The 17,551-nt window shown below is 44.9% G+C and overlaps 1 protein-coding gene across 1 annotated transcript in view; it reads right to left on the bottom strand.

The window, feature by feature from the left end:
• Cap-D3 (Chromosome associated protein D3) overlaps positions 1–17,551 on the bottom strand; it is a 276,731-nt gene that overhangs the window by 152,772 nt on the left and 106,408 nt on the right. The window contains 1 exon segment of the mRNA XM_069323213.1: positions 2,771–2,891. Coding sequence (XP_069179314.1) covers positions 2,771–2,891 — 121 coding nt within the window.

Genomic DNA, 17,551 nt, shown 5'->3' with positions numbered 1-17,551 from the left:
GTGGCACTTACATTTCTGGGTGCCTGTCCCGGTCGATGGCAGATATAGAATGCTCCAAATCACATGTGCATTTCTATGGGCCATTGCTCCCCGTGCCTCTCTGAGGGGGCTAGGTTCTGGCTCGTGGTCCCCGCTAGGCCTAGAACTCCACCCACATCGACTGATGCAAAATAATTAGGGTATCCATATCAGCCATGGATAGCTCCGTGGAGCCGTAGGGGCTCCCCCAGAAAAATGACAACAGGAGAATAAAACCCCTGAAAAAGGGTTTAAAACTTACCCAAGACGCTTGCTCGTACACCCAGGCGCATGTAAACAAACCACAACGCCGCCCTGGTGGCCACGCCGGAAAACCGGCAAAAGAAAATGGCCAACAGAACAGAGGGCTGTGACCGACGCAAAAGATACAAAAACACGCCAGTAAAAGTAGGAAGCAAGCAGACTGGATGGGCGAAAAACTCCACCCAAAAGCAGAAAACCCAGGCAGGGGCAAACCGCCCTAGAACTGCTAGCAGGCATCCCCCACAGCCCCGTGAACCAGCAACAGAGGCTCCGGGGCAGAGCTGTCCTCCAAGCCCTCCGCCCTTAAAGAAAAGGAAGAGTCCATGGGAAAGGCAACAAGAAAGGGCCACTGGTAAGACCCAGAAGCCTTGGAACAGGCTCGAAAACCTCCGTCCCCAACCCGAATGGGGCAGCCCCCGAAAACTGCCTGAGTCTCGGCCCCAACTAAACCTCGCCCTGACCCCGAAACCCACAGACGGTCCGGAGTTGGGAACAGGGAGGGAAAGGGGCGAACAGCACCTTACCAAAACAGGACGGCCTCGTGGCATCCGAGTGGGAAACCAACCTAGCGTGTTGCAGCAACCTTATCTAGCTTGCAACACGGATGCCGCCTGTACTCTGAACAGTAATAACATCAGGAGAGTACTGCAGAACAAGCAGAGAATCTCTCGCAAGACTCCAGGTCAAGGTGTCAGTGACCCAACAGGCAGCATGACGGAGGTAAAAGTGGCGACTGTCACCCAGAGACAAGGGTACAGCAACCAACGATCCCATACAAGACGAGTCGGAACCTGGAAGACACATTCAATGGTCCACCGAGCCCAGACAGAGGTTTCCAGGGCCCGTAGGCTGACTGCTACGGGAAGCCCGGGCAAGGTGTTGCTAACCGGTTAAGAAACCCAAAAATATCAAGAGGGTAGAGGATAGCACTGAAAATCCCTGCGATGTGTACAATCACGGGGGCCTAGCAGAGGGCCACCAAACACTACCAGTGGAACTATAGCCACACTAGGCAGACCCCACCAGGCAAATGAAAATAAAAACAAAAGAAAATCCCCGCAAAAGTACACCGTCTCCAGAGGCAACAGGAACCGGTCGCCGCTTAGGTGGCAGGTTGCGCAACACCTTGACGCCCTAACCAGCACAATACCAGTCCCTACCCAGGGCCAAACAAGGGCCTCAAGCCCCAGCTGGCCCGAAGGGCGAGGCAAATACCAAGCAGCAAGAACCTCTACGGGAATGGTTCCCGGACGCCCCAGGGAATATTACCCTGTCACGCAAGGGCAGTACTCACAGGGCGCTTGGGAAAGGAAGCCCCTAAGCGCATGCAGCCCCGGCATTGATGAGGTACTCCTGGCCACCGCACAACACAACACAGGGCAATGAACGCCACACAAGGCAAACACCGCCTAGGAAACTGAGGCCAGAGAAGCGTCTATCCCGGTTGACATTAGCTGACAAACAGAAGCTAGGCAGCCGGCACGGTAGGTCCGGGTCTCCCCCCTCCCCCCTCTCGGGGCGGGGAGGGCTGCGTGGATGATCGGCGCGGCAGTAAAGTGTGATGTTTGCTTGTTTGTTTCCTTGGGATTGTAGGAGTTTCTACCTCTGTTCGTTTTTTTGTTTTAGTTTTTACCATGTGGGGTTTGTTTTGTTATGCCTACCTTTCTGGGTGCCTAACCCCAGTCGATGACAGATAAGGCAAACCCCAACCACAAGGGGGTTTTCCAGGGCCATTGCTCCCTGAAACCTCTCTGAAGGGGTCAGGTACTGGCGCTGGTCCCTGGTAGGTCTGAACTCCTTAGCTAATGTCCCGGTTTAATATAACATACATTAGCCCGATAAGCTCCAGGGAGCCGTAGGGGCTCCCCACAGAAACCTCATTAATTAGCTGGACAGGACACTGGGGAAACCATGAGATAACACTCAATCACTGGGGAGTTGACATTATGCCTGTTGCCACAACCTAGATGGCATTGATCGTGACACGCCACCCACCAGAGGTCATCCACGTTGACCTCTCCTTCTGACTAGGACAGGAAATAGGAGCCATTGATCGCTGCCACGCCACCACCAACAGGTGGTGTTGTCCACATAGTGTCCAATATCAGGGGAACTGATGTGCCGACCCATAGATGGCGCCGAAATCGCCACTCCATACTCCAATGAAGGTGGCGATACCGTAACATCCAACAATAAGGTAAATAAAGCTATAACACAGTATTTTTTGGCAGAGTAGTAATATATAGGTACAGTATATAATATGATAATGCATTTTTATTATGTACAAGAAAAAAAATGATACTGACACAAATGCCTCCTGAAGGTCACTTCTTGCAACAAATCCAACACCTGCAACGAACCAGAGTTGGTCCCACATAGTTCGCCGAATAGAGGTTGTACTGTATTATGTTCTAACACATCTTTGATCCTTTCTAATATAATTTTAGTTTCAAATCGTAGATGCAAATTTAATTGTGTAAATTATTACCTGAAAAGTATCTCCTCCCCGACACTGTCCAGTGGCTCAGCCTTCTCGAACAGGACGTATTTAAGGTGTTCATCACAAGCCTTGAGGATTGGTGCTGCCCATTTCTCTATGACTTTTTGGCCTGAAATATATCATCCACATCAGATTAAATGCATTTGCAATGTTAAAAAATAGGCACATTTTACCTGTCTAAATGAGAAGACCAAACCACACACCAGAAAATGAAGAGACGACAACGTTTTGGTCCGTCCTGGACCATTATCAAGTCACACAATCGACTTGATAATACTCCAGGACGGATTGAAGTCATTGTCTCTTCATTTTCTGGTGTGTGGTGTGGTCATCATATCTTCAACCACATTATTGTGACTCGTCGTCTGCATAGTAGACACTAATTCCCATTAAAAATCTATGCTGACAAAGAAACAAAGTCGATAATGGTGAACAATACAATATTATCAATGGTGTATGAAATCAAATCAAATAAAAAACTTTACTTGTGTGTGGTTGTACAGTATAGATATGATTTCAAAAGTTTGCATAAAAATTACAGTACTGTACATTAATTATATATGATTCACAAGAACATCAGCAAATCACACAGACATCATCATCATTATCAGAATCAGAAACTTGATTTATAATTTATGCAAATCATTACAATACTCGCTGGACTAAACAGGTGTATAGCAATTTAAATCAAACACATTTTAAGCAAAAATTTAGTGATATTTGTCTTGATTCCAGATAGTCTAAATTAGGCTACCTCCTCTATCAGAGATCTTCTCATTTGACAGCCATCAGTTTGTTATTTACCTTTCAAATCAGAACATTTAATCCGACGAATGATAAGTATAGTAAGTGTGAATCGCTTGGCGACCTTAACCCTTATGCTTCTCTGCTATTAATAGCTGTCAACACTGCTCTGTACCAGAAATATAAAAATCGCAGGCGACATATTTTGGCCACAATATGGCGAGAAAGTCTGGCAAAATGTAGGAGTTGACAGAGCAAGCATCGGAGGCGGTCACCTCTGCCCGAGCTGTCAAGTGGGAGTTGCCACAAAGATATTATTACCTAATTATTTCAATGTCTCCATTTGAAATTATTCTTTTTTTCAGAAAAAAAATTCTGAATTTTTCTTAGTTTTTTTGTACTAATATTATTCAACAGTGTGTGGTGTGATATATTTACGTAACAAAATGTGTGAATCATTGCTATACTCAAAAGCATGGTGTGCATATTAATGATTCAATTACAGTATTATGTTCATAAAATAATAAACAAATAGTTTTGCTGTTATTACACTATACAGTACAACCTCGATTCAACGTACCCTGATTCAACGAATCTCCAGCTAGTTTGCACACTTTTCAAGCCGTATTTACTCACCCAGTTTGACAAACAATGGTTCACCGAAGCGGGGGGATGTTCGGATTTGCTTTCGATGTCGAGACAGAGTTCACAGACTCGTAGAAAACTTTCCCATTCTATCACAGATTACAATTAATAATTCGCTCATATGACAAGTTCGATCACACAAGTGGACCACACAAGTGGACCACACAAGTGGTCCACAAGTGGTTCACAATCTTACGATGTTGGGACAGAGTTCACAGGGTGGTGGAAAACTGTCTCATTCTATCACAGATTACAATTAATAATTCCTTCATAAGACAAGTTGGATCACACAAGTGGACCACACAACAAGTGAATCATATGAACCAAACACCAGCCAGAATGGTCCACACAAGTGAACGACTGAGTTTCAATGATTTTCATTCACCGAGTTGTGGCACACGTATCTTTGTAAATTAAAGGCTGAAGCGTGAATAGCTAGCTAATGTGTTGAAATCTTCTTATATACATTTTCTGTGATGAAATAAGATGAGTGAGGGTGGACAGATAAGGGAATACTGTACAGTAAACCTTACTTTACAGTGAGGTTTCACTCACTTTCGTCTGTGTCGTCATAGTTCAGTGATCCATGACTTTGAACGTTTCAGGTCAATAAATTATTTCTAAAACTGGTGTTTTAATAACTCTTTATTATCCTAATTAAACTAAACTATATAAAACCAAAAATATACTGTAATATGATAGATATCTGCTATTTGAGAAATTATTCATGTTATTGGCGGCACAACTCCAGCACGAGTAGACGGGTCTAATCCATGTAATTACCTAAGTGTAATTACCTAAGTGTAGTTACAGGATGAGAGCTACGCTCGTGGTGTCCCGTCTTCCCAGCACTCTTTGTCATATAACGCTTTGAAACTACTGACGGTCTTGGCCTCCACCACCTTCTCACTTAACTTGTTCCAACCGTCTACCACTCTATTTGCGAAGGTGAATTTTCTTATATTTCTTCGGCATCTGTGTTTAGCTAGTTTAAATCTATGGCCTCTTGTTCTTGAAATTCCAGGTCTCAGGAAGTCTTCCCTGTCGATTTTATCAATTCCTGTAACTATTTTGTATGTAGTGATCATATCACCTCTTTTTCTTCTGTCTTCTAGTTTTGGCATATTTAATGCTTCTAACCTCTCCTCGTAGCTCTTGCCCTTCAGTTCTGGGAGCCACTTAGTAGCATGTCTTTGCACCTTTTCCAGTTTGTTGATGTGCTTCTTAAGATATGGGCACCACACAACAGCTGCATATTCTAGCTTTGGCCTAACAAAAGTCATGAACAATTTCTTTAGTATATCGCCATCCATGTATTTAAATGCAATTCTGAAGTTAGAAAGCATAGCATAGGCTCCTTGCACAATATTCTTTATGTGGTCCTCAGGTGATAGTTTTCTATCTAGAACCACTCCTAGATCTCTTTCTTTATCAGAATTCTTTAAAGATTTCTCACATAATATATAGGTTGTGTGGGGTCTATGTTCTCCTATTCCACATTCCATAACATGACATTTATTAACATTAAATTCCATTTGCCAAGTGGTGCTCCATATACTTATTTTGTCCAGGTCTTCTTGAAGGGCATGACAGTCATCTAAATTTCTTATCCTTCCTATTATCTTAGCATCATCAGCAAACATGTTCATATAATTCTGTATACCAACTGGTAGATCATTTATGTACACAATAAACATCACTGGTGCAAGAACTGAACCCTGTGGTACTCCACTTGTGACATTTCTCCATTCTGATACATTGCCTCTGATTACTGCCCTCATTTTTCTATCAGTCAGAAAATTTTTCATCCATGATAGAAGCTTACCTGTCACCCCTCCAATATTTTCCAGTTTCCAGAACAACCTCTTATGTGGAACTCTGTCGAAAGCCTTTTTTAGGTCCAGATAGATGCAGTCAACCCAACCATCTCTTTCCTGTAATATCTCTGTGGCTCGATCATAGAAACTGAGTAAATTCGATACACAGGATCTTCCAGATCGAAAACCATACTGTCTGTCTGATATTATATCATTTCTCTCTAGGTGTTCTACCCATTTAGTTTTGATTAGTTTTTCCAATACTTTCACTATTACACTTGTCAATGATACAGGTCTATAATTGAGGGGGTCTTCCCTGCTGCCACTTTTGTAGATTGGAACTATGTTAGCCTGTTTCCACCCGTCTGCTACGATTCCTGTACACAGGGATGCCTGAAAGATCAGGTGAAGTGGAATGCTGAGCTCAGATGCACATTCTCTCAGAACCCATGGTGAAACGCCATCTGGGCCAGCTGCTTTGTTCTTACCGAGCTCCTTGAGCATTTTTTCCACTTCGTCTCTAGACACCTCTATGTGTTCTATGTTGTTCTCTGGAATTCTTATTGTATCTGGTTCCCTAAAGATTTCATTTTGTACAAACACACTTTGGAACTTTTCGTTTAGTGTTTCACACATTTCCTTTTCATCTTCCGTGAATCTATTTCCCATTTTCAACCTCTGAATATTATCCTTTACCTGCAATTTGTTGTTTATGAATTTATAGAATAGACCTGGTTCTGTTTTACATTTGTCCGCAATCCCTTTTTCAAAATTTCTTTCTGCCTCTCTCCTCACTGCCGTGTAGTTGTTTCTCGCATCTTTGTATCGCTGGTATGTTTGGGGGTTCGGCCTCTTCCTGTATTGATTCCATTTTTGTGTCTTTCGGTCTCTAGCCCTCTCGCAATTTCTATTGAACCAATCCTGTTTCCTAGTTCTGCATCTCTGTTTTGGTATAAATTTTTTTGTGCCTTTATCATATATTTCACAAAACTTGCCATACATCTCATTCACTTCCACCATGCGTGTTTTGTTCAATTTCGTCTCCACAGTTCAGTGACCTACGGGTTCGAAATAATAAAATTAATAAATCAATTCTAAAATAAGTATTTTTATAACTCTTATTATTGTAATAATGTTGCTAAACTAAATATATAACCCAAAAATATATAATTTGATGTAAATCCAATATTTGAGAGAAATTTATGTTACTGGATCTGGCTTAAACACCAGCCTACTATAGGGTGTATAGACCTAGTCTGCGTTCGTACAGTAGGCACCCAGTGCCCTTAGCTTTGTCTGTGATTGACGTATTTATCCGCCGGTGGATGAATAATCGTGGAATTTACCATTTTTTACTACAGCTGTATCGTTATACAACAAAATGCTTCAGGGGCTTAATAATAGTGCCTTATTAATGCCAAAAATGAAGCAATATTTTGCAAGAACTAGTAACAGAAAATCAACCAGCACGAGAATAGCCATACCCAGCACGAGCAAAGCCGTACCCAGCACAAGCATAGCCGTATCCAACACAAGCACAGCCGTACCCAGCATGAGCACAGCTGTACCCAGCATGGGCACAGCTGTACCCAGCACGAGCACAGCTGTACCCAGCACGGGCACAGCTGTACCCAGCATGGGCACAGCTATACCCAGCACGAGCACAGTTGTACCCAACACTGGTACAACAGCAGCCAGCACCACCTCAGAAGCAGCTGAAGCAAACACAGCAGCAGTGAGCACCAGCAAAGCAGATGCAAACATCTAAGAACATCGTGTGTGGAGTGTACAGTTAGAATAAGTGTTAAATTTAAGTACATAGTATTAGTGTTCAAATTAAGGTTGCAGTACAGTAATTTTAGTGTAAAATTGTTTTCATAAACTGTATTGTAGTACTGAACATACAGCAGAACTACTTATCAATACAGTGCTAACAGCATAATACAGTACAGTACGTATTTACTGTACACCATTCACAACTCCATGAGAATTCAAGATGGACATAACTCCAACAATAAGGTAAATAACAACGGTAACACAGTATTTTTTAGTAGAATAGTAATATATAGGTGCAGTATATAATATGATAATGCATTTTTATTGTTTACAACAAAAAAAGACACTGACGCAAATGCCTCTTGAAGGTCACCTCTTGCAATGAATCCAACGCACCAGGGCTGGTTCCATATAGTGCGTTGAAGCGAGGTTATACTGTATACACAGGTTATATGCAAGTATCTGCATGTTTTGTTCACCATAACAAACCACTTAAAAAGTTGGTATGGTGAGCCAAACAGCAACAAGTGGCAGCCACACACTAGCCAGCAAACACCACCACCTTCCCTCCCTCACCAACACCTCACATTTCTCCTACCACCATATGTTTTTTGTTTTTATTCACTATATACAGCTGTTATATATAAGTATCTACATGTTTTGTTCACCATAACTCTACAACTAAGCTGGTATGATGAGTTCAGACAATAACAGAGGTCGCCACACAGTCAACTGGTGGCTGCTGCCCTCAATGGTTCAAGGCCAGATGCACTAATATTCCTCCTCCAACCATACTGTCTGTGGTGTTATTATACTATTTACACACATTATATATAAATATCTACATGTTTTATTCACCATAACTGTACAACTAAGCTGGTATGGTGCCCAAAGAATATAGTGACCACCCTACACAGGATGACAAGTCATGCAGTCCCCGTGGTGTAGTGGCAAGACACTTTCCTGGCATTTCGCGAGCGCTTTGTCCTGGCTACGTATCCTGGCCGGGAAGGATACACTGGGCGTCAATCCTTAACTGTAGCCTCTGTTTGCCTAACAGTCCAAATGAGTACCTGGTTTTTAAACGATTTGGCGAGGTCATATTCCGGGGAACATTAGGATTAATGATGTACCCGAAACACTACACATGCTAGTGGTTGTACAAGAATGTAAGAACTCTTTTTATATACTGCATAAATAAATAAAAAAATGCAGACACACCACCTATTTCACCAAAATGGTTCCTCCCAACATACTCCTTTTGCTGTTATTACACTAATACACACATTATATATAAATAGCTACATTTGTGTTCACCATAACGAACCACTAAGCTGGTATGCTGAGTCCAAACAATAAAAGGTGGCCACATAGAGTCAGCGGACGATGCTACCTCCCTCCCTCTCCAAGATTACTCCTCCCACCATACTACGCACAGCGCTAATTATCGCAATAATTATCAGAATCCAGGTCATTTTTATTATGGACAGGGGTCTTCTGTAATACAGTACTATCATCCCTAAATAACTGCAGTTACATATATATTTTGACAATTTTAGACAATGCTGTGATCACAAACTGAACGGCAGTGCTGTTAGCCCATGTCGCATGCCTTGGTTGCTCAGTATTGAGGCTCTCACACCCAAAAATGTTGCCCACGATTTTTTTTTGTAAATGAAGTCTGTTTACAAGAGCTCTGAGGAAGCTGATGTGAACCCTGTGTAGCTGCAAGCACAACTACAACTAGTTGTAGTTGTGCTTGCAGGGGTTGAGCTCTGGCTCCTTGGTCAATCTTGATTGGTTCAAAATTATATCAAGTCTATGCTTGGCCTGACCTAACCTGCCCTGAGACCTGGTTTGGCCTGAGATGAGACCTGGATTGACCAGGCCTGATACCTGGTCTGAGGTCTAGCTTGAGGTGAGGCGTGGTCTGGTCTGAGAACTTGTCTGGCCCGAGGTCTGGTATGGCCTGAGGTCTGGTTTGAGGCCTGGTATGGTCTGAGGCCATGTCTGGTCCAAGGTCTAGTCTGGCCTGAGGCCTGGTCTGGCCCAAAGCCTGGTCTGAGGTCTGGTCCAAGGCCTGGTCTGAGGTCTGGGCCTAAGGCCTGGTTTGAGGTCTGGGCCTAAGGCCTGGTCTGAGGTCGAGGTCTGAGCCTAAGGCCTGGTCTGAGGTCGAGGTCTGTGCCTAAGGCCTGGTCTGAGGTCGAGGTCTGGGCCTAAGGCCTGGTCTGAGGTCTAGCCTGAGGCCTGATCTGGCCTAAGGTCTGGTCTAGCCCAAAGCCAGGCCTGAGGCCTGGTCTGAGGTCTGGCCTGAGGCCTGGTCTGGCCTAAGGTCTTATGAGAGCCCAAGCGACGCTCAGAGCGATCACTGCGCCGACCAGACGCCGACAGCTCCACAGGAGGTTGAAATCCATAGACTGGGAAGCATGGGAAGCTAAAACAGAAGATTTCTGGACCTGTAAATTTGTAGACCTCATCCTGGAAACATTCTTGTATCAACATGTTAAACAAGCTACGAGGATGAGGAAAGGGGACGTCCCCTCCATGCTAGATTTGATATTTACCAGGAAGGAGGAAGAAATATTTGACATTCAGTACCTTCCTCCCTTGGGTAAAAGTGACCATGTCTTTTTGGGAATAAAGTATGCAATGCGTTATAATCTGGAAGAAAATATGACAGTCGATGCAAATAAAACCTGACTTTAGGAGAGGACATTATGGCAACCTTAGAAAAAATTTTAGTGAGTATAATTGGACAGACTTGTTGCTAGGCAAGGAAATGAATGAGATGTATGTCAGGTTTTGTGAAATATATGATAAAGGCACAAAAAAATTTATACCAAAACAGAGAAGTAGAACTAGGAAACAGGATTGGTTCAACAGAAAGTGCAAGAGGGCCAGAGACCAAAAGACACAAAAATGGAATCAATACAGGAAGAGGCCGAACCCCCAAACATACCAGCGATACAAAGATGCGAGAAACAACTACACGGCAATGAGGAGAGAGGCAGAAAGAAATTTTGAAAAAGGGATTGCAGACAAATGTAAAACAGAACCAGGTCTATTCTATAAATTCATAAACAACAAATTGCAGGTAAAGGATAATATTCAGAGGTTGAAAATGGGAAATAGATTCACGGAAAATTAAAAGGAAATGTGTGAAACATTAAACGAAAAGTTCCAAAGTGTGTTTGTACAAAATGAAATCTTCAGGGAACCAGATACAATAAGAATTCCAGAGAACAACATAGAGCACATAGAGGTGTCTAGAGACGAAGTGGAAAAAATGCTCAAGGAGCTAAATAAGAACAAAGCAGTTGGTCCAGATGGAGTTTCACTATGGGTTCTGAGAGAATGTGCACCTGAGCTCAGCATTCCTCTTCAACTGATTTTTCAGGCATCCCTGTTTACAGGAGTTGTAGCTGATGTGTGGAAAAAGGCTAACATAGTTCCAATCTACAAAAGTGGAAGCAGGGAAGACCCCCTTAATTATAGACCGGTATCATTGACAAGTGTAATAGTCAAAATATTGGAAAAAATAATTAAAACTAAATGGGTAGAACACCTGGAGAGAAATTATATAATATCAGATAGACAGTATGGTTTTCGATCTGGAAGATCCTGTATATCGAATTTACTCAGTTTCTATGATCGAGCAACAGAGATATTACAGGAAAGAGATGGTTGGGTTGACTGCATCTATCTGGACCCAAAAAAGGCTTTCGACAGAGTTCCACATAAGAGGTTGTTCTGGAAACTGGAAAATATTGGAGGAGTGACAGGTACGCTTCTAACATGGATGAAAAATTTTCTGACTGATAGAAAAATGAGGGCTGTGATCAGAGGCAATGTATCGGACTGGAGAAATGTCCGATACTGGTTCTTGCACCAGTGATGTTTATTGTCTACATAAATGATCTACCAGTTGGTACAGAGCACCACTTGGTTTCCGAACTTTAGTTATCCGAAACTTCCAGTTTCCCGATTGGGGTTGGGGAGTCATGCTACCCGAACAAAGTTCGGGTAGGAAGGGGTCCGCCAAGCGTCACGCCGGCTTGTTGTGGTGGGTGGGAGATGGTCCAGTTTGCCCACTGTGACTTCACAGATTCACGGCCTATTATTCCTATTATTTTGAATTGCCATAAGGCTGGAATGTTCATTCTGTGCTTTTGTTTTACATATCTGCACAATCAAGAAACATCTGTGCACCATGTTGGCTCCAAATGCACGCATTGCATCAGTGATGGCCGACTGGTGGGTGGATGAACGATGCAACTTAGGTGGGAGGCAGTATGAATGAGGAGGGGGGGAGAATCAGTGACAGAGGGGGAGAGAGAGATGCTAGGAGGGAGGGGGAGGTAGGGAGAGATGTTAGGAGGTAGGGAGAGATGCTAAGAGGGAGGGGGAGGTAGGCAGGAAGGGATGGAAGTAGTGAGAATTAGGGAGGGAAAGGCAGGCTGGCAGGCACAGGCAGGCAGGCACAGGCAGGCAGGCACAGGCAGGCACAGGCAGGCAGGCAGGCAGGCAGGCAGGCAGGCGCAGCAGGGAGTGAGTGGTAGTCACGCGGTTGAACCGCGTGACCTTGAGAGATGGGATGTAGGGGGGCGGGTGGTTTGTTGGTGGTGGGGGTGAGACCGGCTCATTCCCGAAGATAAGCCTAACACACACTACCCGTTAGCATGATGGCAGGGAGGGAGGCAGGCTGGCTGGAAAGGAAGCAGGCTGGCAGGCTGGGAAGGAGGCAGGCAGGCAGGCAGGCAGGCAGGCTTGCAGGCTGGGAAGGAGGCAGGCAGGCAGGCAGGCTGGGAAGGAGGCAGGCAGGCAGGCAGGCAGGCAGGCAGGCTTGCAGGCTGGGAAGGAGGCAGGCAGGCAGGCAGGCTTGCAGGCTGGGAAGGAGGCAGGCAGGCAGGCAGGCTTGCAGGCTGGGAAGGAGGCAGGCAGGCAGGCAGGCTTGCAGGCTGGGAAGGAGGCAGGCAGGCAGGCAGGCTTGCAGGCTGGGAAGGAGGCAGGCAGGCAGGCAGGCTTGCAGGCTGGGAAGGAGGCAGGCAGGCAGGCAGGCTTGCAGGCTGGGAAGGAGGCAGGCAGGCAGGCAGGCTTGCAGGCTGGGAAGGAGGCAGGCAGGCAGGCAGGCTTGCAGGCTGGGAAGGAGGCAGGCAGGCAGGCAGGCTTGCAGGCTGGGAAGGAGGCAGGCAGGCTTGCAGGCTGGGAAGGAGGCAAGCAGGCAGGCAGGCTTGCAGGCTGGGAAGGAGGCAAGCAGGCAGGCAGGCTTGCAGGCTGGGAAGGAGGCAGGCAGGCTTGCAGGCTGGGAAGGAGGCAGGCAGCCAGACAGGCTTGCAGGCTGGGAAGGAGGCAGGCAGGCTTGCAGGCTGGGAAGGAGGCAGGCAGGCAGGCAGGCAGGCTTGCAGGCTGGGAAGGAGGCAGGCAGGCTTGCAGGCTGGGAAGGAGGCAGGCAGGCAGGCAGGCAGGCAGGCAGGCAGGCAGGCAGGCTTGCAGGCTGGGAAGGAGGCAGGCAGGCAGGCTTGCAGGCTGGGAAGGAGGCAGGCAGGCAGGCAGGCTTGCAGGCTGGGAAGGAGGCAGGCAGGCAGGCAGGTTTGCAGGCTGGGAAGGAGGCAGGCAGGCAGGCAGGCAGGCTTGCAGGCTGGGAAGGAGGCAGGCAGGCAGGAAGCGATATATGGGTGTTGAAGTGAACCATGAACCACGTGACCTTTGAGTGTGTGTGTGTGTGTATGGGTTTGGGGTGGGGGGAGAGGGGGAGGTGTATCGGTGGTGGGGGAGGGACCGGCTGACTCCGTAAGCCTAACCACACTCCACAGACCTGTGACCCAGATTTGTTTCTTAAATGTACAGTACATCATTGTATATTTTAGGCAGGATGTTCCTGCAGGCTGGCAGGAAACATCCAGAGGATGTTTGCCAGACGTCTTAATAATCAGTTAGGAACAATTAAGGACTTTTATAAAGCGGATCAGGACTTCACTTATTGGTGAGTACAAACAAAACACAGTCGCATTTACGCTATGAACCTGTCGATTTTTTCCCCTAGAGTTTTTTTTCGTGAATTTTTTCGGAAAAATTTATTTTTACATTTCTAGTTTATTTTTTCCCCTCTATTTCTCGTATACGAACTTACATGTTAACCGACGGGTCTCGTCCCCAAGGGGTTCGGAAACCAAGTGGTGCTCTGTATACAGAATTATATGAACATGTTTGCTGATGATGCTAAGATAATAGGAAGGATAAGAAACTTAGATAATTGTCATGCCCTTCAAGAAGACCTGGACAAAATAAGTACATGGAGCAACACTTGGCAAATGGAATTTAATGTTAATAAATGCCATGTTATGGAATGTGGAATAGGAGAACATAGACCCCACACAACCTATATATTATGTGAGAAATCTTTAAAGAATTCTGATAAAGAAAGAGATCTAGGGGTGGTTCTAGATAGAAAACTATCACCTGAGGACCACATAAAGAATATTGTGCGAGGAGCCTATGCCACGCTTTCTAACTTCAGAATTGCTTTTAAATACATGGATGGCGATATACTAAAGAAATTGTTCACGACTTTTGTTAGGCCAAAGCTAGAATATGCAGCAGTTGTGTGGTGCCCATATCTTAAGAAGCACATCAACAAACTGGAAAAGGTGCAAAGACATGCTACTAAGTGGCTCCCAGAACTGAAGGGCAAGAGCTACGAGGAGAGGTTAGAGGCATTAAATATGCCAAAACTAGAAGACAAGAAAAAGAGGTGATATGATCACTACATACAAAATAGTAACAGGAATTGATAAAATCGATAGGGAAGATTTCCTGAGACCTGGAACTTTAAGAACAAGAGGTCATAGATATAAACTAGCTAAACACAGATGCCGAAGAAATATAAGAAAATTCACTTTCGCAAACAGAGTGGTAGACGGTTGGAACAAGTTAGGGGAGAAGGTGGTGGAGGCCAAGACCGTCAGTAGTTTCAAAGCGTTATATGACAAAGAGTGCTGGGAAGACGGGACACCACGAGCATAGCTCTCATCCTGTAACTACACTTAGGTAATTAAAAAAAAAAAATAGGAGGGGCCATCCCCAGACCTTGCACAGCTAGAGACAAAGTGGAAAAAATACTCAAGGAGCTAAATAAAATCAGAGCAGATGGCCCAGATGGAGTTTCACCATGGGTTCTGAGAGAATATGCATCCGAACTCAGCATTTCACTTCAACTGATTTTTCAGGCACCCTGTGTACAGGAGTCATAGCAGATGTGTGGAAAAAGGCTAGCATAGTTCCAATTTACAATAGTGGTGGCAGGGAAGACCTCCTCAATCATACACCTGTATCATTGACAAGTGTAAGTCAAAATATTGGAAAAAATAATGAAAAGTAAATGGGTGACTTTTCTCACCAGGAGAAAAACAATATACTGTAATATCAGACTATCAGTATGGATTTCTTTCTAGAAGATTCTGTGTAATGAATTTACTCAGTTTCTATGATCGAGCCACAGAGATTTTACAAGAACGTATGGTTTGGTTGACTGCATCTATATGGACCTAAAAAAGGCTTTTGACAGAGTTCCACATAAGAGATTGTTCTGGAAACTGGAACATATTGGATGGGTGACAGGTAAGTTTCTAACATGGATGAAAAATTTGCTGACTGATAGAAAGATGAGGGCAGTAATCAGAGGCAATGTATCAGATTGGAGAAATGTCACAAGTGGAGTACAACAGGGTTCAGTTCTTGCACTGGTAACGTTCATTGTCTGCATAAACGATCTACAGAATTATATTATATCGGTCGGTCGGTCGGTCAGGGAGGGAGGGAGGGAGCCAGGAAGGAAGGAGAGGAAGGAGTTAGGAAGGGAGGGAGTCAGGAGGGAAGGGGGGGGAGGGAGGGAGTCAGGAGGGAAGGGGGGGAGGGAGGGAGTCAGGAGGGAAGGGAGTCCAGTCAGGGAGGGAGTGAATCCCTTCCTCCAATGAAACAATTTTTGTTATGTTTTCTTGCGCCTGGTGGTGTTGAAGGCATTAACCCTTAAACCGCTAAGGTTTTTTTTGGGCCTGCAACACCGCCAGGCGTAACAAAAAAAAAAATTAAAAAAACCAGCGTTGAATGTAATGAAACGCCATTTTCTGGGTGAGACCCGGAGGCTCCCCGGAGCTTTACCAGGCTGATATGCTAATGTCAGATTTTGGCATCAGTCATGTGTATGGAGTTCTAAGGCCTACCGGGGACCACGGCCAGAACCTGGCCCCCCTCAGAGAGGCAAGGGGAGCAATGGCCTATAGAAACCCCCAAGTGGTTGGAAGCATTCTATGTCTGCCATCGACCAGGTCAAGCATCCAGAAAGGTAAGCATTCCAAAACAAACCCCTATTCTGGTGAAAATTGCTAAAGCTCCCCCCAGAAAATTCTTTCATCTTATAAAAGTGTTCATTTGTGTTCCCTGATCACTGGAAAAAGAATAAAAAATCATAGCTGACATATTTTGGCCACAAAAGGGCAGGGAAAGTCTGGACAAAAAGAGGCGTTGAAAGAGCAAGCGTCTGAGGCGGTCTGCTATGCCCGAACTCTCAGGCGGAAGTTGCCACAAAGATATTATTACCTAATTACAGGATTTCAATGTCTCTGAATGATTTTTTCTTAGTTTTTTGCAGTAATATTATTCAATAGTGTGTTGTGTGATATATTTATATAATAAAATGTGTGAACCATTGCTATACTCAGAATTATAGTGTGCATATTAGTGATTAAATTATGTTCATAAAACAATAAACAAACAAACTTGAGGAGGGAGGGAGTCAGTCAGGAAGGAAGGACGGAGGGAATCAGTCAGGAAGGGGGGGTAGGGAGTAGTGTGGAGTGTGTGTGTGTGTGTTCCAGATGTGACTCTCAGTTAACCCTACCCAAAGGAAATGTTGCAAGAGTTGTTGAATTATATTGTTTTCTGATTGCTGTGGAGAGATAGTTACGAATATTAAATAACACACTATAATATTTGAACGGTACAGTACTGTATAAACCCGCTAATCCGGACTATATGGGAAGGACCCCCAGCCAGATTAGCATGTTTTCTAGATTAACGTATTTCTTCACTTCGGAGTCCAAAAGAGAACATTTCCAAAAATGTTTATATCTGGTTGATACCTGGTTGATGGGGTTCTGGGATTTCCTCTACTCCCCAAGCCCAGCCCGAGGCCAGGCTTGACTTGTGAGAGTTTGGTCCACCAGGCTGTTGCTTGGAGCGGCCCGCAGGCCCACATACCCACCACAGTCCGGTTGGTCCGGCACTCCATTTCTTATGCTCGCTGGGAGGACGTTGAACAACCGTGGACCTCTGATGTTTATACAGTGTTCTCTGATTGTGCCTATGGCACCTCTGCTCTTCACTGGTTCTATTCTTATCACAATCATGATTTGAATTGACACACACTAATTAGTGTGTGGGGTTGGGTGGGTGGTTAGCTGCCTGACTGGTAGGTGGGCAGGGCAAGTGGGTGGGCAGGCAGGTGGGTGGGTGGGTGGACAGGCAGGGATAGGTGGGTTCAGACAGGTAGGTTTTGGATGGGTGGACCAGGTAGGTAGGTGAACAGGTTCGAGCAGGCAAGTGGGTGGGTGTATGAACAGGTGGGTGGGTTGGGAGGTGGATGGGTGGGCATCGTATTGTATTGGCAATATTATTTTTCAATTTTCCCTTATATGCATATATCCATGTAAAGCATTCTATTAGAAACAATTTGACATGAAAATGAGCGCTGTAACATGAAAATTGATGTTAGCAACCGGAAAAAATACTA

This window comes from Procambarus clarkii, chromosome 1 (assembly GCF_040958095.1).
Source record: "Procambarus clarkii isolate CNS0578487 chromosome 1, FALCON_Pclarkii_2.0, whole genome shotgun sequence".
Lineage (NCBI taxonomy): Eukaryota > Metazoa > Arthropoda > Malacostraca > Decapoda > Cambaridae > Procambarus > Procambarus clarkii.
The sequence above is the reverse complement of the archived record's forward strand: the minus strand, read 5'-3'. Positions and strand labels throughout refer to the sequence as shown.